Here is a 26,233-nt window from a genome sequence, read left to right as displayed (position 1 = left end):
ACAGGTCCAAATCTAGTTTGCTTTGCTGTTGTTAAAATATTATCACTGTTATATCAATCTACACTGTATCACTGGGAGGGTAATAATTATTTTTCACCGATTGCGTGTTTAAAAATGCAAAAACAATTATTTTTTGACAAATGCATATAGAATATCCAATACCCAATAAAGGAAATTCCACTTAGTGTGGTTTGAAATGAGGGAAGAAGATAACTACACACTATGGCACCAATCAGAAGATAAAACCTTATGAACTAGTTTGAAGTACAGATAAACAGAAGACATAGATACACTGTACAAAAAAAAAAAAAGAAAGAACGAAAATGTAAAAACAGTGGGACCAATGTGTAGAAAAAAAATGGTCCCAATAATTCCAGGTAAAAATAAGTGTAGGCAGAGTTGGCTCTTCTGGAAGGAAAAACTAAAGAGTCCACAGAAAAACCCTTGGCAACAAAGATACATGCAGGGACCAAAAAACTCAATCAATGTGAGACCCTTGCTCCAAAAATCAGACCTGGATCAGACCTGGGTCATGACAATGGAATGTTACAACTCTTCTTACTGCACCATCCAAGCCCTCTTTCAAAGACAAGTTCATACTGTAAATGGTTAATTCTGCATTACCACATATCATAATATACCTGTAACACATACTGTTCATTCTTATGATCCTCTTTTTCTTTTCAAACTATACAAGTGGACCTGATGTATCATGTTCCTATCTCTCACCTTTGTCATCCTGCTCTTTAATTTCTGTAACTTTTTGTTGGAAGTATGCATGGTAGGGGTCTCCAGGATTCAGGAAATTAAACTTTGGATTGTTTATTTCATTCTGTCTGATTCGCGATTCAAATTCAGGTCCTGCAACAAACAGATAATATTGACACAATAATTACTTACACAATCCACTTTTCTCAAAGCAGTATAATCACCAAATGTAGTGGTTTTAGAATGGTGAAAAGTGACTGGAGGATGTTCTCCATATTGCAGAACAAAATAACTCAGTGCATCAAAATTTAGCTATATAATAAGCTAAAGGATACATGCATTTTGATTGGTTCCTATCTATGATATGTTGCTGGACTACTGCATAGATGATGTCACCATCAACAAAATTTTACTTTTTTAAATAAAATAAATGGATTCCATGTTTCCATGTGCATGTATCTGTTCAGCAATGGATCACTGATGACACCACAAGCAACTGTGATAAGAACCAGTTCCTTGTTCTGGCCACATTTCAAAATCATCAATGATCTATTACGAAACAGATACATGCCAATGCAGAATTGATCTGTTAAACAGAGAATTCTGCATGATCACCCTAGAATTCTACCATCTGCAATCCCTGATCACCACAAAGGATACCAGTTGCATTTTAGAATCATCTTTTTCCATGAACACTGTTACTGAACAGACAGAGCTCTATGCTGTAAAATATCTCTTTGGTAAGATGCATTTAAATCATACAGAGACAAATGCTGTTCCATTGAGTGTCAAAAACAATATGGTATTACATTGTTTTTACTTTGTTCTGTGACTACTCAAGAAAACTTGTTCCCCCTCCCAACTGATCTAGTCCAAAACTAAAACCAAATGCCAGCTGATCACCACATTTCCTTGAAGTAGAGCAGGTCAGTGTGGTGACTGTATGGTTCTTACTTAGAGTTCTCTTCTCTTCTCCCCTTGAGATTCTTTCCTTTATAGTGTCACATGACACCAAATCAAAGGTGGATGCTCTATTTAGGGAGTTTTTTTGTCAAACTTGTAATAACAAAGTAATTTATGGTCATCTAGCAAATCAAATACTTATGGACCAAACAAGACTCCACTCTTATCTGTCACACATTTACAACTATACACATGTGTATGATCCACACATGCAAATATAGCAAGAGTACCATATAACCCCATACATTAATTATGTATTCCACTTCTTTGTCTTTCACGACAAAACTTCAAAAACAAAGTGTACTAGTCTGAATGCATAATTAATGTATGGGGTTATATGGTACTCTTGCCCTCACGTCTACTGTTACCGTAGTGTCGATATACTGATACATCTTTATTTTATATGTGTTGCTACTCACCGTTCCTGGCAACAAAGCTCGCAGTCTTGTCAACGATATCTGAGCCTTAAGTTAAGGTTTACATGTATTTGATATAACTACTTTGAATAAAATGCTCTCATTACCGACCAGTTAAGAAAGAGTTTTGCTTCGTCCTGAGAAATATATTTACATGTAGTCATGCACGTCAACTTGAAGTTCTGCACCACACTCTATAGCAGCGTTCAAACTATCATCTGTCACAGGCCTTTTTCTGAAAGGACATAATTTTCATTTCGTTTGATCTTTCCAAAATGAAAGCAACGAGACAATATGATCAGTCTTCCTACAACGCGACGTCTAATTAGTGAAAGACGAAGTTGGAAATGCCTGACCGTATTCTCGCCATCAAGTGGCCACAAAATGTGGTATACACAAGGAAAGATACTTCTCACCTCCGGTGGAGGGTAAATAACTCCGATGGCCGGCATCCTGTGAGTAGAAGATTACTGCAACAACTCAGAACGCTATAACTCCTTCACGAGGCGGCCATCTTTCTGCATGACAACGAGGTCACCTAATTCCACACATGCATGATGTCGAGGCTATGATGTCGAGGCATGATGTCGAGGCTATGAGCTGTCTTGCTCCAGACTTCTTACGAGCGAATTTCCGCTATAAATATAAATAAGGAAAATTTTAAAATTATGGGATCCGACGTTCGATTCAGAGAAAGAGGGAAAATTATCGGAAATAAGGGAGAAAGGTAGTCGCTGCATTTTCATTCCTACTAAATACATTCTTGTTAAATTCAATCAGAATACAGAGAGGTCCAGCTGAGAATGTAACAGTTTTGAATCAAGAAAACGATTCACATTTAAGTATTGAAAGCTTTATGAAAAAAAAAAAAAAAAGTACTGTACCCTACCCGAGTTTTTATGCAACATTAGGGTCAAATAACGCACTTGACACGTTTCTTTTATCCAAGGAAGCGAAAACGAAAAATGCGTGGCTGGTTCAAAATAAATTCAATGTTTTCAGGAACCACAGTGCTCTTTCGACCGACTTCTCATCTGGCTAAAGTTATCGAAGGTTGAATTATAGGAATATTCCTTTCGAACTATGGAGAATTCGAGTCAATGGAGGTTATTAATTTAAATTTCAGCGAACGTGGTTGAAGAACTGTATCTGGCAACTTTGCCGCGCTTTTGAGAAACGCAGGCATCAACATAGACGGCTTATAGCAAACAGTAGAGCCACTGATGAATCAAAATAAATACATGTTTACCGCTATGCCGGGCAAAAAATGCCGACAAACAAGACGCAATTGTGATATCATTCTCTGTTCTAATTGGATAAGTAGGTCGCTAGTAATGTTTTTTTTTTTAAAGATAAATCACGACGAGCTTTTCACTACATCAAAAGTATCCAACCCCGAGATATTTTAGAAACTCGACTAAAAAATTCCTTATCTTCGGGCTTTATCCGATTATTTTGAGTGTACTTCAGACAAAGTTTTGTAACCATCACTTCCATTTTCGTGTCTTCTAGTAAACACAATGTCGTAGAGATAATTTCGAATTAGCCACAAACCGCGGAAAACAGCACGCTAAGTCAGACTTGCAAAATTTGCAACTCTAATGTTTGTAAATGCGTAGCATGTATCTACAGAATCATGCAAAAGTTGCATTTTACACTTGACGATTTATTCGTTGTGCTTGTTATATATTTGGTAACGGTATTGCGAAGTCAACGCGTTTGAATGAAAACCATGGAATACACAGCACGACTAATTTTGTATTCCTGCTTTTCACAAAGATTTCTTTCATTGGAGGCAAAAACGGCAGGTGTTCACCAATCTGTATAACAGATACTTGTTCCTGAATAGAAAGTGGTAAAGTGAATTAACTTTGATTGTTCGTGTCCTAATCCTCGTTTGCCTCCACTCATAACAACAAGAGAGATGGAGATTCATCACGGTATTATTTCCTGTGGAACAAACTTCTTTGAACTACAAATGACGACAATTTCGTCGTAATTCGCCGTTATCTCGTGCCAAACTCCGTGTTTATTCTCTGTTTGCTTACATGTTGTAGAGTATCACACCCTTATCAAATGAGTTTTATCTTAAGATCTTATCTTCTGATATACCTAACATACACACTTGTCATTTGGGCTCAATAATCTTAATGCTCGAATTAATCAAATGCTTAGTTCTGTATATAGACATGATTTCTCCTCCAAAAAATTTGGAACTGAAAAGAAACGCAATAAGACAACGCAAAGTTTCTAGACAAGTTTGTTTTGTAAGCCTCATCAATATTTCACTTGCTGTTTGTAATCAATACTTACACAATGTGAACGCCGCTGACTCGAAACAATCGCAGGCATCAAGGGCGTAACAAGAGTTAGCCAATGAAACAACAGGGTATTACCTCGTCCTGTTTATACGGAATACAACAGGTGAAGTCGGTCCTTTCCACACATGCTACATTCACGTTCGCTGCAAGCTTTCTTATCCTGCTAATCTCACGCATTGGCCCACACGGGCAGATGCGCCAACTAGCACTTACTAACCTCACGCAAGGGAAAGATGACAGAATCTATGGTAAGTAAGCTTGTAGTTGACGTGATTTCACACTTTCTATCCGTATTCAGTGTTGACACACACTTCGCAGATACAGCTGTGTTTGGGAGGAGGTTTACACCACACAGAATAATAAATTTGCAAATTTTATTACCGAAAAGTGAAATTTGTTATCAAACCCACACGAATATAACCTTTTTTTTTATTTTAAAGCAAAATCAAGGACAGTAACTACAGACACAGTAATTGAACATGTCGATGAGTTTTGCGAAAATTAAATCACAGCAAGAAACTTATCTTTACTTTGAGCGAAACAGCTAAAATATTTATGCAGATGAAATCTGGTTCAACTAATAAGGTTTGTGGGACGATTTCGTATCTCCTCCTTCCTTATCAAAATACTAAATTTACCGAAATATGTCGCCAAAAACTGGAAAAGTTTTACAAGTTCAAAATACTTCTATGAGACGCAATCGAACGACCAAAAGTTGGGTAGTCTGGCTTTTAGAAAATCAAGTTTTAAAATACAAAAATTAGCTTTTGTCTTTGTCGACAAGATAATAAAAACATCTATGAAATATCCTTACAGGCAAACAGCAAGTGTTAGCTGGAACGAGGAAAAAACATTTGCGATTTTGATTACAAAGTTGAGATCACAGCGATCGGAATTTTTCAATCGAATAACGGGAACCCACTAAGAGGTTGTTAGTCGGAGTTTTTAATTTTCTATGACATTCTTCGAGATTAACCGAAAACAATTTAAAATTCAACTTGACAGTGAGTTTCATTCATACACGCTGGTTGAGAGAAGAATAGACCATTGTTAACACTTGCGGTCTTGAAAATTGTTGTACCCTCACGAAATCTTAGAAAGTGAAGAAAAATCAAACTTGGCTTGCATGAAGGGCGACCCCAAGGTTGCCTTCAATATTTCGTTTAAGAAGTGTATGATTCGGAGCCTTTAAGTGATATTTAGAAAACTTTTGCGAGTTGTTTTCAAGTAACGGATGACTGAGTTCCAAAGCGACCTGCTTAAGTTCTACACACGCCACACGCGACCTTTTTTTAAGCGTAAGGAAAACTATTCAAAACAAGAAATCCCTGCGTGATATATCTGACGTTAGTTGTCTCTTTAACTGAATGAATGAAAACTGCTCCTGTACGAGGCAATCTGTCAAATGGAAATGGTGATAAAAGTTTCGTGTTCTGTCTAATGTCTCTACACCCTTATTCTGTGACATATTTTTGAAGCTTTCTAGGCGTATTTGCTTAAATTAGTGGCATGATTCTAATTGAAAAGGTCCTGCTGCGAGAAGTGCCGTGCTCGGCGTGTGGGCCAAGAAAAGTTGAGAAAAACTCATCATCTATCATCATTCATTGAAATATGCCTGTCCTCCTTGGAAGCCAAGACCCTTTTAATATTTTATGCTCTGAGGACACCACACTGTCTTAAGTAATGAAAGAACTACAGTTGCTGGAAAAAAATTCATTTTATAGAGAAAATTAATTTCTATGTGAAATTAGCAATTTTGCTGTGTGAAAAAAATTTTGAAGTTTTTCTCGCAAAATAACCTTCAATTTGCCATCAACCAAAAACTTTTGTTATCCTTGCGCGTGGCTTAATGGATTGTGATTAGCACGGATCAGGATTTATCAAACAGATCGCGTCGTCTGTAAGGCTTCCTAGTTGTCAAACTGCGAGCTAGTTTAAAGAGATAAAATACTTGACGGCTATTATCACTCGTTTTCATGGGAAGCTAATGAATACTAGATTTTAAAATATCGAGGACTCAATTGAAAACTGCTCTAATTTGGAACTTGAATTGCACTTTTTGAGCGCTGTTTCTTCACAAAATCACGTGGCAGCAATTTTTACGTTTTATCTATATCTTATATTTCAGATTTGCTGAACTTCAGTGGGGTAATTACACCAAAGCCCCTCTTTGACTGTCTGGGAACGAGCCTTGAAATCATTGAATCTGGGAAGACCGCAGATTTTGGAGAGCATTATTTATGAACAATCCACCTTCACTAAACTCCACCAAACCAGCCGTTCCACACGATGACTGAAATCAAGATCCTTCTAAGATATACCAAAATATCTCCTGATAAAGCCAACCCTAGGATTAACTAATCACATCATGACGTAAAGATAAAACAGACATCCGAGAAGGCAGTGCATGGAAATGACCCAAGAGTTGCCGTAATTTCAGTAGTAATGGAACGAATAGTTTATTCAAAAGTTATATACTTACACAGTATAACTGCCCAAGCAGCACTTTCACCCATAACCCACTACTAAGGAAGATGTGATTCTGATTAACATTCTGATTTTTGCATAAGGCAATTTGTAACATCAACGGGTCTTTAGATAATTTCTCTGATATCATTTTTCCTAAGAAAAATCACGGCTTTATTCAAGCAGATGAGTCATTGTTACTACTACCTTTTTTAGTTTACACGGACTATTGTATCAAATCAGATAGTATTCAGCAACAATTCAGTTCACTTTTTTCCATGCCTGCGACTAAGTCACAGCACTCTCTTCAGCTTATGCCTAATTCACACGTTTCAAACGCAATGATTTAAACAGATCAAACCGATCCGCAAAATGTAATATTATGATATCAATCATTAGCTAACCATTGTTTTAATTGGACTCATTATACTAACTCACATACTTATTGACTCACTCTTAAATTTATAAACTAACTAATTGACTAACTGCACAACTAACATACTAATATATACTAATACATACTAATGTACTAACGACTAATAACACAACGAAGCAGCATCTTTCTCTGTTTTCCTATATATTATCCTAGGTAAACATAATCGGCTCGCTAACTTTCTTATTTAACTAACACACTGGCTCACTAAGATCAGCAGTATAACTTTATCTAACATACTGATAGCTTGAACGGTGCCTGGGAAATATGTTTTGTTCTGCGCGTGTCCCTTCTTTATCAATTATTCTCTTATTAACAATTTACCAATTGACAAAATAACCAACTGATTTAGGTATTAACTAATTAACTTACAAATTTACTAACTTATTATCCAACCAACTAATCAACTTACCAAATAACTAACAGGATAACCGACTAACTGATTTACTAACTGACTGAGTAATAACCCAACTGACTAACAAACTAACTAACCAATTAACTGCCAAGCTAATTAACGGGCCAACTACCTGGCTGAGCAACTAACCTACTGACCAACTGACCATTTAACTACTCGACTAACTAATTTGTTATATTTTTGTGATAAAGACACCCGCCAATATCTTTGAACGTAACATAACGAACTAAGTTAACCCTCTCACCCTTTTTCTCCGTGAGTATGATTCGTTACCTGTCTCACCTATTACGATGGTTAGTCAATGTAATCAGTCTAAAAATAAACATTACAACAAGGTAACTATCTGATCATAACTAACTGACATTAACCTGCTCACAAACTTATTTCTAATATGCTGCATTGCCGATATTCCCAATCTAATTTCCACTCTAACTCGCTCTATACTAGTCACTTTAGATAACTCCGCTTTCTACTAACTCTCTATCCTCCACTAATTTCTCTCCTAAATAATTTCTTTGTCTAATCCAACTTTGCTAATATCTAGTTCTCTCCTTCTCGATAAAATTTTCTTTCCTTCTCTACCACAGTTTTCTCTTTGATCAATACTTTTTGAAAGTAGTTTCCAATAACATTAATCTCAGTGATCTAACCAAGGGCAAACTTCTTTATTACTGTTCCTTATGGACGACTAAGATCCACAACAATTTCTGATGTCTCTATTGAAGCCTTAATTGAACCAAAGTGTTCGTTGATCGAGTATCAAGTATCATTAAATAGGTAGAATTCAGAATCTTCTATCATAGTTTATTCAACTCTGGAGTGGAAAGTTAGAAGCTCAGAGTCCTTTTTTTCAATTTTTTTGGTACAGTTTACTTTCGGAAAATTAAAATAAAAATTGTGAATTCTACTTTGAGAGAGGGTCAAAATAAATCCCTAAGACGCAGCGTCTTTACTCTTAATAGACTTGTTACTATATAATCAAACCTAGTATAAAGATTTATTAAATGGTTCGCTGTATTCTATATATGATTTATTTATCTCTTTAATGCCCTGATTTACAAACAGTATACTGCTGTCAAATAGTTAATTACAGTCAAATGATTAATCAACGAATTTCTTCCTCAGAACTTTAGAACGACTGTAGCGGCACTTTATTCTGAATATCAAGCAACGAAAAAAGCAAATCGTGCTTGATTACCTTGATAATCAAGTTTAAAAATTAGAACGAGGAGAAAGACATTCCCAAGGAGAAAAAACTATTTACGATCGTCAAGGTTTACTGTTTGTTTTGGGTTTCAAAATACTACCAAACCTTACCAAACCTTACCAAACCTTACCAAATTGACATACATAAATTACTGGGCTTAAACGTTAGATAACTTTCATACAAACCGCAGATTGGACTTAAATATATCACTAATCAGGACTTCTCGTCAACCTTTCTACAAATTGGTGATGATAAGGCAAAGTTGCGCTCCATCTCCGCAAAGAAATACCAAATACTGCCAAATAGTGATTGTAAAATCAGAATTCTTTTCTTCGCTGATCCAAGATAACACAGAAAACATAATTACAGTTTCAATTTGGTGGACTAACCTATCGTAAATGTTCTTGGCTACTAATTAATGTTAACTTGGAAAAATCATGCCTCATTCAGCAACTTTTAAATAATATGAGTTACACCCATCCTACGCCACGCTTTCTGGGAAATAATCCATTAATTTTCCATTTCTGTCATGGATCCTTATTCTTCGTGTTTTCTTGAGTTCAGCTATAGTTTGTTGCTAAATCCATCACAGATTACTCAGTTTTGAAACTTATCAAAATTCCCAGACCCAGTAATACATGAGCCATGATCTTACTGTGATGTGATTTACTCACAACATCCTAGAAATATAATACGGAAAGTAAGCAATGGAATTCCTTTCTTCGATCTCATCTCACTAAACTTTCATCAGAGCAGGTTATCTTTACTTCTCGGCTAAATGATGTTTCTCAGTTGAGGTGGAGTCTACTTCAGAATACTCAGGACAAATTATTAAGTATTTATAAAAATTGAAGAGGGGAATCCCCAAAGCTTAAATTTTCCCACACTGTTTGTGTTATCCAAGCTTACTCTATTTAATAATTTCCCGCGTATTTACAGGCAGATTGTCTATCTAAAGTAGCTTACGAGTTAATGGAATATCAAAGCCAATTACGCTTCTATTTAGTCCTTATCAGAATAGTGCCAAATAAAATGTTCGCAGTGCTTCATCTCAACCATGTAAACGCATTTGAAAAAGCTCACGCAACAGGCGACATGAACGAAAAATGACGCAATAAATCGCCCAGACAAAACGATTTCGAAGTATCTAAAAATTGTTTCCTCAGAGTTCCTCCTGATGTGGAAAGAGATAACGGTGCTGCGTAAACGGTATTGTAACGCTGTTTCCAAAATGTACCCTCCTTTTCCCCTTTTGATTGCCTGTCGATGACTCTCTAGTATCGATTTCATCAGCAATGGCATTTTCGATACGTCTGCAAACCTTATCTACCTTTAAACGCAGTATGGGCAGCTGAAAGGTATTAATGGTCTTCAGCTGCTCACTGATTTCATCAACAAAAGCCTTCCTTTTGAGACACTTGCTAATTTTATCAAATAATATCGCGCGACTCCCTCTTTCGGTTCTCTCTCCTTCTCTGATTATTTCTGCTTTCCTCCCGTTATCTTTATTCTCTAATAAAACGTTAGTTCCATCAGCCTTTCCAACAGTTATGTTCACAGGCTGCCCATCAGTCACCACCTGTTCAGCTTCCTTATCCATCTCCGCAGTCTTAGCTTCAGCAAGGGCCTCATTTAAGGTGGAAACAAAAAAGTTCATTAAAACTATGGTAATGCTAAAAAGAAGCGAAACTACAAAAACGTGTCCGAAAATTGGGACACCTTCAACCAGTTCCTTAATGGGCCGAGCCTTGACTTTGCCAAGAGTTATCTCTAGCTGGAAAGCGAAGGCCCGCCAAAAGCTCGAGTACCTGCCAATGGATGGACCGAAAACTAAAATGCCCGTGTGCAAGAATGCAAGAAATATGATCGATAAGACTAGACAGAACGAGGGAAGGTCGTGCATCCAGATCCGAAGAGCACATGAGAACAACCGCGTATAGAAATTAAAATAGGTAAGCTTTAGTAGCTTCAACGTTGTTAGGAAAGTGAGGATGGCGATGAGACTGTTTTCAACTTCTGCGCATAGGAGAGGTGTTTCAAAGTTTGTACGTGCAAATATGTTTTCATTTAGCCTAAGCACAATCATAGTCATGAGATAAGACTTCATGAAGCTTGATACAGCGAGCAGAATGGATGTTGCGAAATGACCAAGATCAAGCAAACACCAAAAAGAGCAAAAGTATCGCCACCTCCTTCTAACTATCTGAGCTATTGCTTCGCCGATCATGAAGAGAACCATGGCTGTAAAGAACACGAAGCACATGCCTTGAAAAATCTGTAGGACGGGTTCTGTGTTGTATAACGAGATGGTATCGATGCTTCTTTTAACCGTTGCCTGGCCTGTCGGGAGAAATTCGACAAAGAAAGACGAGACAGCCAAAATGTTGGTCCTCGAATTTAAAAGCGAAAACTCTAAGACAATGGCTCTTGTTTGACGATCGACCCAACTTTCTGATTGCAGTAGATTTGTTATCGCACGGGCAGTTTCTTCTTCATAGCCCAGCTCTGCTAAATATCCACCGCCACCATACCAAGCATGGCGGCCCCATTTTGAAGAAGATCCAAGTTCCTTTCCTGTTTTGTACATCCATGGAATTGGACACTGATTAAACTGGAGCGGAGAAGTTCCGGACTTGTTAGGATAAAAAGGTTCTCTGTATTCATTTTTGCGAGAGTAGGACTCCAAGCAGGTGTGTTGCCACCAGTTTGGGCATGGAACTAAGAAGAAAATTAGAACTCAGCGTTACTATTTGTCCATGCACTCAGTAATGACAAAAAGTCTAAGTAGGTATACCTTTTTTCACTCTCAGCTGACGTATTCTCACCATTCCAATCACCGTCGATGCCAGCTCACTACTTTCTTGATTTTTTGAGTAAAGATATGTGATCAACGACTCATTTATCCAGTTCCAGAATGAAGTTTCATCTTTCACCTACAAAAATAATGATGCAGACGAGTTCTCAAACTCAAAACAGAAGATATCATTTTCTCATGCGTAATAATTACTTTAGGTTCATGTACATGCAATGATACCGGAAGTCTTTGTTGGTTATCGTTTCATAGGAGGGGAGTGCATTCCAATACAATGTCATAGTAAAATTATTGCTTAACATATTAATTTCTTCTAAACTGATTAAGGTATCTTTCATCCCTGCCAACAGAATCTTTACTGATCTCCCTACTTGACAGCCAATAACAAGGATAAACGATGCCGAGCGTTATATCTAATTGCAGTAGATAGTTTGCCGGTAGCTGTTGGTTATAAATTTCTCAAGGGATGCATGAATTGTTGTTATTTTCAATCAACTCATCTCCTTACTTCCTCAAAACTTTCCGTGTGGTCCGCCAAAGATTTGAAGAGCAGATATCTTGAAAAGTCCCTCTTTCCGTACGTAAGGACACCAACGACTACAAGAAAGAAAATGTAAAAGAGAGTCTGTCTTTTCATCAAGCGACGTCTAGCCATTTCCACACTCTTTCTCCTCGATGCCGACAATTCACCTGACTTTATGGATGCTGAGCTTCGATTATGATCTGCAGTTTTCCTAGAGGACTGTTGACTGCAAGATACCTTTCTAACTCTGCACTTTGAAAACATTGACGCCAGCCCAGCGAGCAGAAAGCATTTAAAGGGCTGCAATATAAAGATATCTTGAAAAAAGGAGACGGAAACTGACGAGATCCACTCTTGGCCTTTTTCGCTTCCCCATATGAGACTGTAGGAAACAGTCAAACCCGCCGACATGGCAGTCACTAGGCAAAGGAAGCCCCACGTCAAGTAAAGCAAGCATCGCCAAAATCGATTGTGAGGACTTGCTGAAGCCTTCCTAAACAATGTTATGATTATGTGAATCGGCAGGGTGAGAAGGATACTCTGAATGCTCGTGATAGCTTGTCGCGCTGAGAATCGAAGCGGTCCTAGGTTAATTGTTTGAGAAGGCTGGTTACCCCAGGAATAGAACATAGCATTGGCAGCCATTGTACAGAAGAGCAAACAGAGGCATGATGAGATCCTCTGAACTCTAGAGAAGCAACTCCCAGGGGTCTTGGTTATGATCGACATCCAGAGATGCCCATCGGAGAACATTTCACGCAAGTCTCTATCTGTTATGCTGGCCTGAGCGTTGGAAGGACTCCGGATACATTCATTTGATAGAGATTCATCCTCCAAGCTTAACCAAGTGTCAAATGAGAAATTCCAACTTTTGTCGGTCCCCGTATGAACAATCTTAATGTAATCCAAAAACCAAGAAGGATTATTACCAGAGTTATCATGGCTGACGTGAAGTTTGTAGATATCACCAAGGTCTTTGTCTAAAATGGCAGCGAACCTGTGCTCAGTTCCTCTTGCAAACTTCGGCTGGAACCCGGCATCGAAGTCTTGTTGGATGGTGAGGGTACTGCTCCTTCCTTCGACTCCAAAGAGTATGAAGGACACGCTAGCGGTTGTACCGGATCCTAACCAGACACCAGTCCTAACGGTCAACTCGTAACGACAATTAGCTGACTCCGATGCTCGATAGAACACTGGGGGCTCTGAATCTTGCACCTTAAAATAGAAGTTTAAAGTAAATTTAGTTGTCGTAGTGACTCTCGGGATTTGGGGTGTGGTGATTTTTCTTAGTGCTGGGCCATCCGTTACCATGTAGGAAAACAATCCTTATCTCAGAGAGGTTGTCACGAAAAATCAAACATTCACCGGCAACAGTCAATGAATCGAATTGGCTTTTATTCTAGTATTAGGTAAGCCTATAGGTAAAACAAACCAAGACATATGTAGATTGTTGAAAAATTCTTTTGTTTTAGAAAAAATTGATGAAACTCAATTCACGCATAATTAGCTTCATTCGAAGGTCGAATTTAGCCCATTTTTAGGAAGAGCGAAATTTCCATGAATTTAAAGCCCTCGTATGCATGGCAGCACAACAAACCCAGAAAAGTAACTCTACAAACTGTAAGTTTATCATTTCAACTTCTCATATTTCAAATATAAAACGTTTATTTCACTTAGCGGCATATAAAAGTAATTTTTTGAAGCTACCCTACTTTTCACAAGACACCTAAGTAAATCGATAGAAAACTCTTATTTTATTTGAAATTTAAATAGCGATTCCGCCTTTTCGTGGAAACATTAGGGAGGCAAATGTCTGTGGAATAAGTAAGTTTTTCACTGCTTTTACAAGTAGGAACGAGGCCTCCAAAAATGGGCTAAATTCGACCTTCAAATGAAGCTAATTATGCGTGAATTGAGTATTATCAATTCTCTCGAAAACAAAAGAGTTTTTCAACAAACTTCATATGTCTTGGTTTGTTTTACCTATAGAACTACGTAATACTAGAATATGAGCCAATTCGATTTTATTTACTGTTGCCGGTGATTAGTGAATTTGTCTGATTTTTAGTGACATCTCTTAAGAGCAATTGCTTAAAAAAATAAAAAGTAGCACATGCTTCAAACTTGTTTTGGCGACTTATGTCTCACTACATCGTGTTTAGAGAAACATATTAGATAATTTTCCAATAAATCCTAAAGAGAATAATCGTAAAAATAGCTGCATAAAGCAACATCTTCCCAAGTTCTTTAATTGTCAAAATCGTCATTTCAATTAACCTTGGCTTTATCTTTTCGGTCTTCCCTTCTTGCGAAAACGATCGCAACCAGGTGGAGAAGAAAAGTTGCAAACAGGATCACAAGGACGAGGAACTTTCCGCTGTCATCTGGTGAACGAAGCGCTCTTAAAGTTTTGAAAAAACTGACGTGATTTGGATGCACCAGGTAGGCTCCGCCAAACGACGTCAAGTGGTTGCAGGCACATTTCAAACGTGAATTGCCAATGACCTCCGCAACCTTTGAAAGAAAGCTATAGTCAGTGTGGTTGTAAAGGCAAATTTTACGATAGATGTGTTCCTTTCTGAATCAAAAATGCAAATACAAAGACAGTGAATTACACCAAAGTAAACTTTCTCCACGCTGTGTTGTTTGGTAATGAGACCTCTCGCGAATCGCTAGCCAGTAGTGTGGCTACGTATGAAATAAAACTTGGTTCGAGGCGCCACAAAAAAGACGGAGGGTAAGCATTGCTTTGATTTCATCATTTCATGTTCACAGTGACAGTTGCAATCGCTGCAAAAACTTGTTCAAGCAATTTTGTTACTTGCATAGCTTCACTTTTCCAAACATTACTTACTGACTTGAAAAAAACAAAAGAAAACAAAAAAGATACCCTTCTACACCCTTTCCTAAATTAAAATATCATCAAATATGGTTTCTTACAAATAACATCGATAAAGAGAAATGAGCAAGTAAGAGTAGGAAATATGATTATAGGTTGAAAGTAAAGGTACATTTAGCTTAGTTTTTCAACGTGATCGCAGGTAGGTCGACAGTAATAGAATCTATAGAGCGATAAACGCATTTATTATCCATCATTTTTCAAAGCGATTTATTGCTAATTCTTATTTCCTCACCCTGCATCCTGTAGTTTTCCAAGCAGATGTTTCTGTTTCCCAGAAAAGGCAAGCTGACTCACTCACTTGGACACGGATATATTTTACTTCATTCACTGCAGGTGGTTTTTTTATCGTGATACAGGTAGCCTTGCCTCGTTCCAGTCTGGACGACTGAGTCATTTTCCTCGTCTTTCTCTCTTTGATACTAAAAATAGCATCAACGCGGTACCTTCCGGGATTGATCGCCCTAAACGATACAGCAACATTACCGTGGCAGTGTATGCGGCCTCTTTTGGTCCACTTGTCCCTAACGTTTTCACATTCTGAATAATTCTGATTTGTGGCTGAAATCAATTTCACTTTTGAGATGACCAAGTCGCTGCTTTGAGGCAAAAAGGAGACATTAACGAAGGACTGCCCATGCTGAATGATGATGTGATTTATCATCATTTTACGGTAATTGGTGGACCCTTTTGATATATTGTGAGTAGCTTTCTCGGCAAGGGGTAATATGACGGTGATTTCACGTGAGGGATCAGACATGTTTATAATGTCTCCTTTATCGTCTCTCACTTCTAGCCCTGCAACATGTGACGTCACCCTCTCGCTAGTTTGGTCCCAGGTGAAAGGGTTGAATGGAGTAGTCCACAGCTACAAGAGAAAGGTGCAAAAGATAAATGAATGAGCTCCACCAAGCCTCCTTCTCTATTAATACTGCCATGGGATGAGGCTTTAAGCTTCCTAAGTCTTCTCACTCTCCCAAAGAAGAAAAGTAGATTGAAAGTTAAGGGGCAAGGTGATAATGGAGTAATAATGCATATGGTTATACCGTGGTTTTGTTTTGTGCCTATTAACTTGGATACTGTTCTTTGTCGCCTAAACGCTTAAGTGCACAACTTACCTTCCCAGAGCCGGGTAAGTAATGATAAATCAACATAATTAACATTAGATAAGCAAATTCTGTGTTTCAGTTCTCCAAATCTTTGGCTTTGCGGGTTCGCACGACTTTGGGAATGAAGTCAGTTACTGGGTTTTATTCCTTGTCCCTTCTTAACATAACAAATCCAACGTATAAAAGTGACCTTATCTCCTACCTCCAGGAACGAGATGATTTTTCCATTTGGTTTTAGATCAGGTATTATGAAACTGCTTCCATCTGCAACAATTGTGAAGTTATTCACTTCACCTCCACGAAGAGACACAACTGTTATGCTCAAATATTTTGAATGTAATGTATAATTTCCCGGCGTGGCATTTGTCAATGACAGGCGTAGTACTCGAATAATCTGATCCTTCAGGGAGAGAAGGGTCTTTGTGGCGTTTAAATTCTGAGGATGTAAGAGAAATCGTAACTAATTCTTAACCATAATACCATACGAGGTATCAAAACCTCACAGCGTTGAAATTTATGTTTGTTAGAAATAAGCGACTGATAAACTTGACTAGCATGCAGTGTCGATGAGTTGTATTGTTCATTACAGAGAACTGTCGGCACTCTTACTGTCTTGAAAACTCTAAAAACCTAGGCATCTAAAATTTGTTTACTTACTTAATCATGTGTTTATACCATTTTTTAAAGGAACTTAATATCAAACAAACCTTGTTCGATACCGTTCTGTCGTAGTTTGAAAAATTTGACTTTTTTGATCCAATTTTAAGTGCTTTTCCAAGGTTGAAGAGAATGTTCTCTACTAAAGCTGCGAAGCTTGAATTGAGCCTTGATTCAGATCTTCTGATATCATCACTGACATTCTCCACAATGTTATTCAAAATATTTGTAGTTCTTAACTGAAAAAGAGATGTGAGAAATACACTAAAAAGTTTTTAAGCCCTTACCCCGGATTTTACCGGCGAAGACTTATAACTTGCACTTATGGTGGGATATAATTCTTCGAGTCAGGCTAAATAAATATTTTGAATATCACACTTAGCTCTGAGCTCATTGCTCCAGATCAAACACGGAAAAATCATCAGGTGGCTTTTGATAACATACATACATACGGATGTTGATTGACCACTCCCCATGGGGGCTTTTCAGGGCTAATTCCCACCCAGCAACCACCCCAGGGGAGGACATCCATCAGACAGTAATCTCGTGCATGGGAAATTAAGAGGCTATCCACCTAAGAACGGATAAGGCAAATTTCGGACCTTCACCGATTTCCCTGATTTTTACTGTGAAAGTCGATACTTCTATCCCATGAACAAATATTGCGTTTATTTTGAATCAGTCTGGTTTTTTCACTTTTTACGAGATATTTTTCAAGGTGACCTCAAAGGCACCCATTGTCCCCCCGGACCTCCATAATTTAGATACAAAAGTCGATCGCTGCTGTAGCCGTATTTTCAACTCTAACGAGCTTTCTATTTTATTTGTCTAGGATCAACCCTCTGCCACTACGTTAACGGTCAAATGATTACACTGTAGATATTTTTCACTGAGTTACAAATTTTTCTAAATACTTACCTCGAGCACTGAAATTTGTGATGCGTGAGGTACATGTGGTTGAAAGCTATTTTCTCTTATGTGGAACCTGATCTAGAGTCAAATCTATTACAGCCTATAAGCACTTACACCTAATAAGTAAATTATTAGGTGTAAGGCGCCACACAGAGCTTTGCAAATTTCACAAATATTCGCCATTTTGATCGAAATCTAAGATAACGCGATCCGACTAACAGGTAAATTTGGGATCTGAGAGCTTGTTACAAATCATAAAATAAAACTGAAGAGCGGACTTTTATACTGAAAAATACATATCATGCGACTTTTTCGCCGTTAAGTTGAAAACATTGCTGTTCTAAAGAGGAAAGACCTGTGTTTATAGATACTAAATTATGCAAATTAGCGTCATTTAAAATTGTGTCCATAAAATTTTTTTCTACAATGTTCTTAAACACAAAGAGCTGTCTCTTTTAACTGAAGAGCATATTATTCCACACTTCTAAGGCAAGGTATTTCTTTAGTTTATGGCCATTGTCATCTCCCACGAAGCGCTGATTAAGTAAAACAGCTGTGTTTGTGTTTGTTTTATCATCAACCACTGAGAAGTTGACATCGAAGATCTTACCAGTAATATTTCCTTAACTTCTCTTCAGTAGCAAGAGATGTTTTTTTTTCCGGCAAGACCAAGAGAGCTCGTTTTCCTAACAGCCTCTTATATCCTAGGCCAGATTATTTTTCCCTTCTTCGAAAATTTGTTTACTTCGCTGTAATTCAATTAAAATCCGTTGAAATCTACACCAGTTGTCAAGTAACATTAACGAACTTAGCTGCGGAAGCATTCATGCCGTAGTGTTTGTTTATCGGAAAGATGTCTGCCGAACCCTTAAATTGTTCTCTTTACGAAATAGCACAGACTCCTTGTGGAGCTAGCAGGGAAGAAACGAAGCACGTTTTGCTCTCCGACTGCAATGCAGATATATCCGCCCGTTTAGTTAGCTGCCACTTATCCAAGTGCAGCGCTATTACGGAAGCTGAGCTGATCATGGCAAGAACGGGAATACAACATTTGTCGAGGAGTCAACTCGCGGGTATGACAATCTGCCCGAGGCACCGATACTCACTAGGAAGATTCTGGAGGGGTCCAAGATCCTGCCAATACCCTGCCCACACCGGGAAAACTACAAGTGTGTCGGGCAGCCACGTTGTAATCTTCCAAATGGCCGACCAAGTTAAACTTATAATTGGCGTAATCGCTGCTGTTGGATCACTTAAGTACCATAAACCTTAACTTGCGGTTCGCTAGTTCTATTTTCCAGCCCTGCACTCCTACAAGTCTACCCTTACTATACACTACTCCTAAAAGTTTCTGTTATTGTTGCTCACATTTCAACGTTCCCGTAGCTCATACTAAACTGCCGAATAAATTTCTTCCTTTTTCTAAATATTTTTCGTGCTCTTTCTTTTTTTTTTGTTATTTGTTTTTTGTTTTATTTTTGTTTTGTTTTTTTATTTGTTTTAATTTTTGTTTTTTTTTATACTGGCCTGCGTAGCTGGCAACTTAGAGAGCGGCAATATTCTGGAGCAGTGGATCGGGTGTGTAAATTTCCTCCCATTCCCCTCGCGTCGACGCACCTTACCGCTCAAGAATACTCTTCCTTTAAACACATACACAAGGACGTCAGCTTGTCAGGCCTGTAATAATATACATTACGATCGCGAGTAATGTATATTATTAATTACTAATCTATAGCTGTCTGCACCACTTGCCGGAAGAAGCATGCTGAACGATTGTTGAGTTTAAGATGGCGGGGTTCTGCCGAAGGTTCACAAGACCAAGAGGGAGCAGTTTCTGAAAGGTCTGTTGGATCTATTTATTGTCCCTGAGATTCCGTACTTTTCTCACTATGTATTTAGCTTGCGCATGCCACATCAGTTAGGCAAGGAAATCAGAAAAATAATGTGTTAGTAGCTGTGGAATAAACTTAATATGAAAACAAAACTCCTGGATAAAAGATGAAGCCCTTCTTTTTTTCGCAAATTAACCCCCATATATGTCTTTCCGTTTTACTGAATCTTTCAATAAAAAGAGGCATTATAGCTGATAAAGTATGTTCAGAAATGCCCGTTTACCTTTCCCGTTGTTAGTGAGACTGTCTTATCTCTCAGACCAGCCAGATCGGATGCGAAAGCTGCTATACAAGCACATTCAGCCAAAATGGAAACCACTCCATTCCTTCATTTTCTCACTCCAAAGCGTTGCTCTAGTCCCGGCTGGGGTCCAGGGAGTACTCAAGCAACCTCTCTTCAGAGCACCGACACAGAGATTCTCAGCACTTACAACGCAGCGATGGACAAAATTGCCAGCAATATTACTTGCACGCGACTACCACTAACTTCACAACTGGACTCATGGGATGAAAGCACTGCAGCACAACGACAATACTGCATCCACAAAGCAGCTGAAGACTGCATGCTGGTATGCGATGTGATAGCCCCAAACGACGGCAAGCGGCTTTTTCATGCCTTGGTATCTCCAGGTGAAGAAAAGAATGATAAAGTAGTAGCCGATGACCTGCTGAAAGCTTTGATGACCGCTTACAGGAATGCTGAAGCCAAAAGCACCAAAACGCAGATTCTAAGCCTTTATGCCTATAAGTATTCGATTAGCACGTTAAAGAAACTTCACTCACCATACGATAAGTTGTCAACTTGTCAGATACAAAGAGCGCGGTGTCATGCAATAACAATAGGTCCTGGAAGAGTGCCCGAGAAGAAAAAACATCATCGTGTGTGCATTGATATGAGTAAAGTGGACCATTTTATCGAGTTCATTAATCGTCCATATTTTTACCAGGACGTGTCTTACGGAACTAGGTCGCCGCAGTTAGGCAGTGGTGACACCAGTGAGATGCCGAACGTCGTGCGTACAGTGACGCGCTCTACAATGATTAGAGAGTACATGCAATTCTGTCAGGAGGAGACGCTTGAACCTCTAGGTCGCTCCACTTTATTCAAGATTCTTGAAGTCAGAGAAGCCTCACAGAGAAAGTTCCATAAAATTGAAATGATAGCCGACGACTTAGAGAAAGGGGGAATGAAAAGGCAATGGGGCGCTGAAGTCAAAGAAAGGCTGAAGAAAACAAAACGCTACTTGAAGACTGATTTTCGCGTTCATTGCAATCCAGAGGAGGCTGTATGTCCTGATCATTGCCGTAAGCTCGCTCTTAGTGATGAACAAGATCTCGACTTCCAGGAAAATTGTTCCCACCAACACACAGAAAACTGTAAGGAGTGTCAAAATCTGCGAAATGTCCTTGATGAAGTCGAAGACAAAATTCGAGGACCGTCTTGGAGACCTTACAGCAGCGAGCAACGAGATGATCTCCTCTATGACTTCAAGCTGGCAAAAACCGACGTTTTGCAGTGGAAGGCTCACATTGTTCGCTCCATAAACCAGGAAGCAGCAAAGCAAGATCAGCTGAAGATGATAAGCACCAGTCAAGACTGTGCATTAGTCATAATGGACTGGGCAATGAAATTTATCCAGCTTAGATTTCGTGAGAAGCAGTCCGACTGGTTCGGCAAGAGAGGAATGAGTTGGCACATCCCGACAGTGATCACAAGTGATCCAAACCACAAAGGAAAACTAGAACTGCAGTCCTATGCCCATCTGTTTGACACATGTCAGCAGGATTGGTTCACCGTGTGTTCCATCATAGAGAGTACACTAAAAGAAATTAAAACCAAGAGGCCCCACATCACTCAAGTTTACCTAAGGTCCGATGAAGCTGGCTGTTATCATAATAATTATCTCATTGCCGCAGCAAGAGGCATCGGTCAGCGGCAGGTATTGAAGTATTTCGGTATGACTTTTCAGAGCCACAGTATGGCAAGGATGTGTGTCATGGTATCCTGTACCCAATGCAAACATGCATCCGACGTTTCTGCAACGAAGGACACGACATTCTAACAGCGGGAGACATGAGAAAGGCGCTCTCTGAGAGACCAGTGAAAGGTACATCCGCGTGCGTATGCGAAATTGAGGAGTTTAAGAGAACCTTAGAAGTGAACAGGATAGATGATTTTAGCAAGCTACACGACATCCAGTTTGGGGAAAAAAGTATACGTGCGTGCGGGTCGTACGGAATAGGACGTGGCAAGGAGATTTCTTACGACCAGCTAGTTTCAAATGACCAAGGGGACACCGCTCTCGTTGTAAGTAAGGAGTTCTTCCCTTTTCACAATGCACGTGTGTATGAATACACAGTTCCTGGAACAGAGGGTTCAAATGAAGACGATGATTTGGACGATTCAAAGATGGACATGTTTGAATGTTCGGAGCCTGGATGCGTGAAGAGTTTCCAAACGTTTTCAGAGCTTGAGTTACATTTGAACGTAGGGGACTATTGTGTGAAGGACGAAAGGCTGTCAGAAACAGTATATGGTAAAATCCGTAGAGATTGGGCAGAGAGGATTACTACATCAGTCAGCATCACTGACGAACCACAGTGCGAAACTAGTACCCACCAGGTTGTACGTGATTCAATGCCCCCAGTAAACACTGTCAGTATGGGCTGGGCCCTACCCAAGCCACGAGCAAGATCCACTAGATTCAGTGGCAAAGTTAGGAATTATCTAACAGCAAAGTTTGATCTAGGCGAACAATCAGGGCTAAAAGCTGACCCTCAGCAAGTTTCAAATTATATGCGAAAGGCTAGAGACGAGCAGAACAATAGGTTGTTTGACCGAGACGAGTGGCTTACCAAGAGCCAGGTGCAGGGGTTTTTCTCTCGCCTTACAGCAAACAGAAAAAGGCAACGAACACCCTCAGAAATCGAGAAAAATCCGAAGGAACTGTCCCTAGAGGAAAAAGAAGCTCAACGACAACGGCTGATGGAACACATCCTTAATGAACTAAAGCCGCAGCACCCTCTGTCCTACGATGCCTTTAATCTGTGCGAGTGCGCAAAGGAGAATAAGCTTAGTCTTTTTAATGTAGCAATGCTCAAAGAAATCTTGTCGTTTTATGAAGTACCATTTAAATAAAGAGACAGGAAAAAAGACCTTATTGAGCAACTGATGTCATTTATACAGGAATGCCAATGCTTTAATTAAACTATATCAGAAGCTGCATAGCCCAGGAAAACAAATGATAGTGCCTGTGGAGTGAGTTTGTTTCAGAACAATAGGCACAGCCTCAAAGTAACCCGATAAACAGTTGTACTCAGCGAATTAACGTACTCACTTCTGAGAGAATTCGCAAAAATCTCTCAAAATTTGTCGTTATTTAGTTTGTGGCGATGTTTTTAACTCGCAAAAAATTAAAGGAGAAAAAAAAAAAAGGAAAAAATACCACCCTGACCGTGGGAGATGTTAGCGGCATTTACGCGTAAATATAGGTTTGTGACTTTCTTAATTTCGAGAAATTAATATGTGAATTTTGCAGGAGTTTATTAAAATGCCAGTTTGAATCATTTGTATTATTTTTCATTTTCTCCCGGTAGGATTCTCCTACTCTCGATGGCGCAATCATATTGCATATCTTCGGGATTCGCGTTTGGTTCGACGACAAGACAAACCTCTGAAACTAGATGTTGCGTGACCAGACGTAACGGACTCAGTCAAGTTGAAAAAGTAAACATGTAAAATTCACCTCTTCAACAAATACCGTTTTGAAATGATGAATATATGATTACAGTATATAGGAACTGTGGAACGAGAAGAAGTTCATCGCAATTATAGACGAAACTTTTAATTTTCGAAAATAAACCTGAAAAATTCATGCTTGAACGACTTGAACGTGTTTCGAACCTTGACTTTTGCAACACCGCCGGTTCAGCACTCTAACCATTAGGCTAACAAACCAACTGTGATGCCATTCTAAAAATGATGATGAATAACTTGCTAACCACTTAAAAGGAAAACTTTAGCAAATAGCTGGAAGAATTGGTTAAATCTGGCAAATTGGCCACAATAATATACACTAGTGAAATGAACAACTTCTTCAACAACAAGTTCCGTTGACACGTCGTTGATAACTGAAAACAAAGGCTAGCGCTCTTGAACATTAAGTAAGTTTCTCAAGTCCAAAAGGGATACAACATTAACGTTTCTACTTCTATAGAAACTATTGTTTGCATGGTCAAATATTGCTTCGGAAACTATTTTGGACGCGTGTGTCGAAAAACATGGAACGCATGCAGCTAATTTGCATATGACTACAGAGAAAGATTTTTCTGAAACATTTCCTCCATGCCATGTAAGACGGACAAAACAATTTTTTTATCGATTTTGATACTTCATTAAGGAGTTGGTACTTTATCTTCAAGCAGTTTTAGGCCGTTAGGGCTTAGAAATCGGATTTATGTGCGGATCGTTTTATCTTTGGTTCCGATCAAAATGGCGAATATTTGTTAAATTCGCAAAGCTCTCTGCGGCGCGCCATGAAGAGTGCCCAAAAGTTCTATTCCATAATTTACTTATAAGGTGTAAGTGCTTATAGGCTGTAATAGATGACTCTAGATTAGGTCCCACATAAGAGAAAATAGCTTTCAACCACATGTACCTCACGTATCACAAATTTCAGCGCTCGAGGTAAGTATTTTGAAAAATTTGTAACTCAGTGAAAAATATATACAGTGTGATTATTTTACCATTAACATAATGGAAAAAGGTTGATCTTAGACATATAAAATAGAAAGCTCGTTAGAGTTGAAAATACGGCTACACCAGCGATCGAATTTTGTAGCTAAATTATGGAGGTCCAGAGGGGAAACTGGGTGCCTTTGAGGTCACCTTGAAAAATAACTCGTAAAAAGTGAAAAAACCAGACTGGTTCAAAATAAACGCAATATTTGTTCATGGGATAGAAGTCTCGACTTTTACAGTAAAAATCAGAGAAATCGGTGAAGGTCCGAAATTTGCATTATCCGTTCTTAGGCGGACAGCCTCTTAACGTCTCCTACCCCTAACCCTGTAGGAGACGGGACCTCCGTTTATTCGTCCCTACCCGAGAAGACTAGAATATCCAACCATTTCCTTGTCCATAATGTTCGCTTAAAAAAGATATTCTATATACAAGGCTAAAAGATTAGGAAAAAAATTATTAAAAAATGTTTAAACTAGACGTTTTCGGCTGTTTACCATCATCATTTTATAATAATAATAATAATAATAATAATAATAATACAATACTGTGCGGGGGACTTTTCCAGACTGCCGGAGGCAGTTTACAATTAATAAAGGAGAAATTTTACAGATGCCCCCTCCCTCCATTCCCAGTAAACAGGCCAGACCACATCACAGTAACCTCGTGATGTGGGTTCTTTAACGTCCCCTGCCGAAATTACTAATTGATAGGTGCAGGAGACGGGACCTCCGGCTTTACGTCCTATCCGAGAAGACGAAGCAATTTGAGTGAAGCGTCTTGCTTAAGGACACAACGTCAAGCCCCAGCCAGGACTTGAACCCGGGCCATCAGACCCAGAGTCCAGCGCACGGACTACTGGACTACTCACGCCTCATCATTTTCAACCCTTATGATGGTAAACAGCCAAAAACGTTTGGTTTAAATATTTTATATTTTTTTTCCTAATCTTTTAGCCCTCTGCATAGAATAATCATTTCTTGATATAGAAAGGTAGCATATTCTTCTCACTTGTTTTAAGACTTTGAGTGTTAGTCCGGCCGGGGCTCAAACCCTCGACCTCCCGCCCATCAGTCCAGCGCTCTATCCATTGAGCTAACTGGGAATAACATCTATGATTTTTTTGAGATTGAATAGTAATTCAGCAATTGAGCTTTAAGACTCTCTAACACAAATTTTTGAAAACGAATTATCTCAAATTTCAAATTAGACGAAAGGTCATCTCACAGGTTTTACTAGCCAATGTGGATTGCAAACGTCAGTTTTAATATGAACTTATTTTATTATTTAGAATGGAAATGTATGGTTGACGACGTGTTTTCCTTATTGACAGTAACTTACTATTTCAAGTTTGATAATTCACTGTACCATCTAAACAAACGAGCTAAAAGCTTAAATTAACAAAGATATTGCTAGAAATTAAAATTACTTACGATATACAAAGCATAGGGAAACTCACCAATGCAGAAGTAGAGAGATCTTCCATTCCACCCAACAGAGTGCCAAGAAGTAAAGAAACCCTAAGGACATCCTGGGCAGTTTCCATCCTCATGTCTGATGTCAAGTTAAGCACAATCTCCTCCAGCTGCACAATCAAGACAAATAGAGTATATGTCGCAGCGATTCTTTATTTTCTAAATTACACCGTGGAACAATTTGGAGTTTTTAATACACTAAAATCCAGCAAGAACCACCTTACTCAGGAATGTGTGAGTATGAAATGTGATCATTTAGAGAAAGAAACTGATTTTGGTTCACTCT

At 38.7% G+C, this 26,233-nt stretch overlaps 2 protein-coding genes and 1 long non-coding RNA gene across 8 annotated transcripts in view; 1 reads left to right on the top strand and 2 right to left on the bottom strand.

Moving 5' to 3' along the window:
• The window catches only part of LOC148735249 (splicing factor 3A subunit 1-like), a 29,552-nt gene extending 26,913 nt beyond the window's left edge, over nucleotides 1–2,639 (bottom strand). For 3 of the 5 annotated variants that reach the window (XM_088751542.1, XM_088751543.1, XM_088751541.1), the window contains exons 1-3: nucleotides 2,497–2,639; nucleotides 2,091–2,129; nucleotides 730–861 (exon numbers count right to left, since the gene is read on the bottom strand). In XM_088751542.1, coding sequence (XP_088607668.1) covers nucleotides 730–861; nucleotides 2,091–2,129; nucleotides 2,497–2,539 — 214 coding nt within the window. In that variant the 5' untranslated portion in view covers nucleotides 2,540–2,639. The remainder of the gene's footprint in view (nucleotides 1–729; nucleotides 862–2,090; nucleotides 2,130–2,496) is intronic. The other 2 variants (XM_088751539.1, XM_088751540.1) reach the window with 2 other exon arrangements.
• Nucleotides 2,640–4,497: 1,858 nt separating this feature from the next.
• On the top strand, nucleotides 4,498–7,056 carry LOC148735248 (uncharacterized). Its single transcript, XR_015998975.1, has 2 exons — nucleotides 4,498–4,656; nucleotides 6,537–7,056. It is a non-coding gene; the product is annotated as an uncharacterized LOC148735248 (long non-coding RNA).
• A 1,312-nt stretch (nucleotides 7,057–8,368) lies between these two features.
• On the bottom strand, nucleotides 8,369–26,023 carry LOC148735247 (polycystin-1-like protein 2). 2 transcript variants are annotated; one of them, XM_088754115.1, is made up of 8 exons: nucleotides 25,932–26,023; nucleotides 16,980–17,168; nucleotides 16,475–16,708; nucleotides 15,399–16,031; nucleotides 14,542–14,778; nucleotides 12,250–13,479; nucleotides 11,724–11,862; nucleotides 8,369–11,647 (listed from the first exon to the last, which is right to left on the bottom strand). In XM_088754115.1, the coding sequence occupies exons 1-8, from the start codon at nucleotides 26,016–26,018 to the stop codon at nucleotides 10,092–10,094; spliced, it is 4,305 nt and encodes a 1,434-aa protein (XP_088610241.1). In that variant the 5' UTR covers nucleotides 26,019–26,023; the 3' UTR covers nucleotides 8,369–10,091. The 2 variants fall into 2 exon arrangements, with proteins under 2 accessions (XP_088610241.1, XP_088610242.1); XM_088754116.1 differs by lacking the exon at nucleotides 16,980–17,168.
• Between the last annotated feature and the right edge of the window lie 210 nt (nucleotides 26,024–26,233).

The sequence above is a fragment of the Stylophora pistillata genome, chromosome 3 (assembly GCF_964205215.1).
Source record: "Stylophora pistillata chromosome 3, jaStyPist1.2, whole genome shotgun sequence".
Lineage (NCBI taxonomy): Eukaryota > Metazoa > Cnidaria > Anthozoa > Scleractinia > Pocilloporidae > Stylophora > Stylophora pistillata.
Note: the sequence above shows the minus strand (reverse complement) of the source record. Positions and strands in the feature narration are given on the sequence as shown.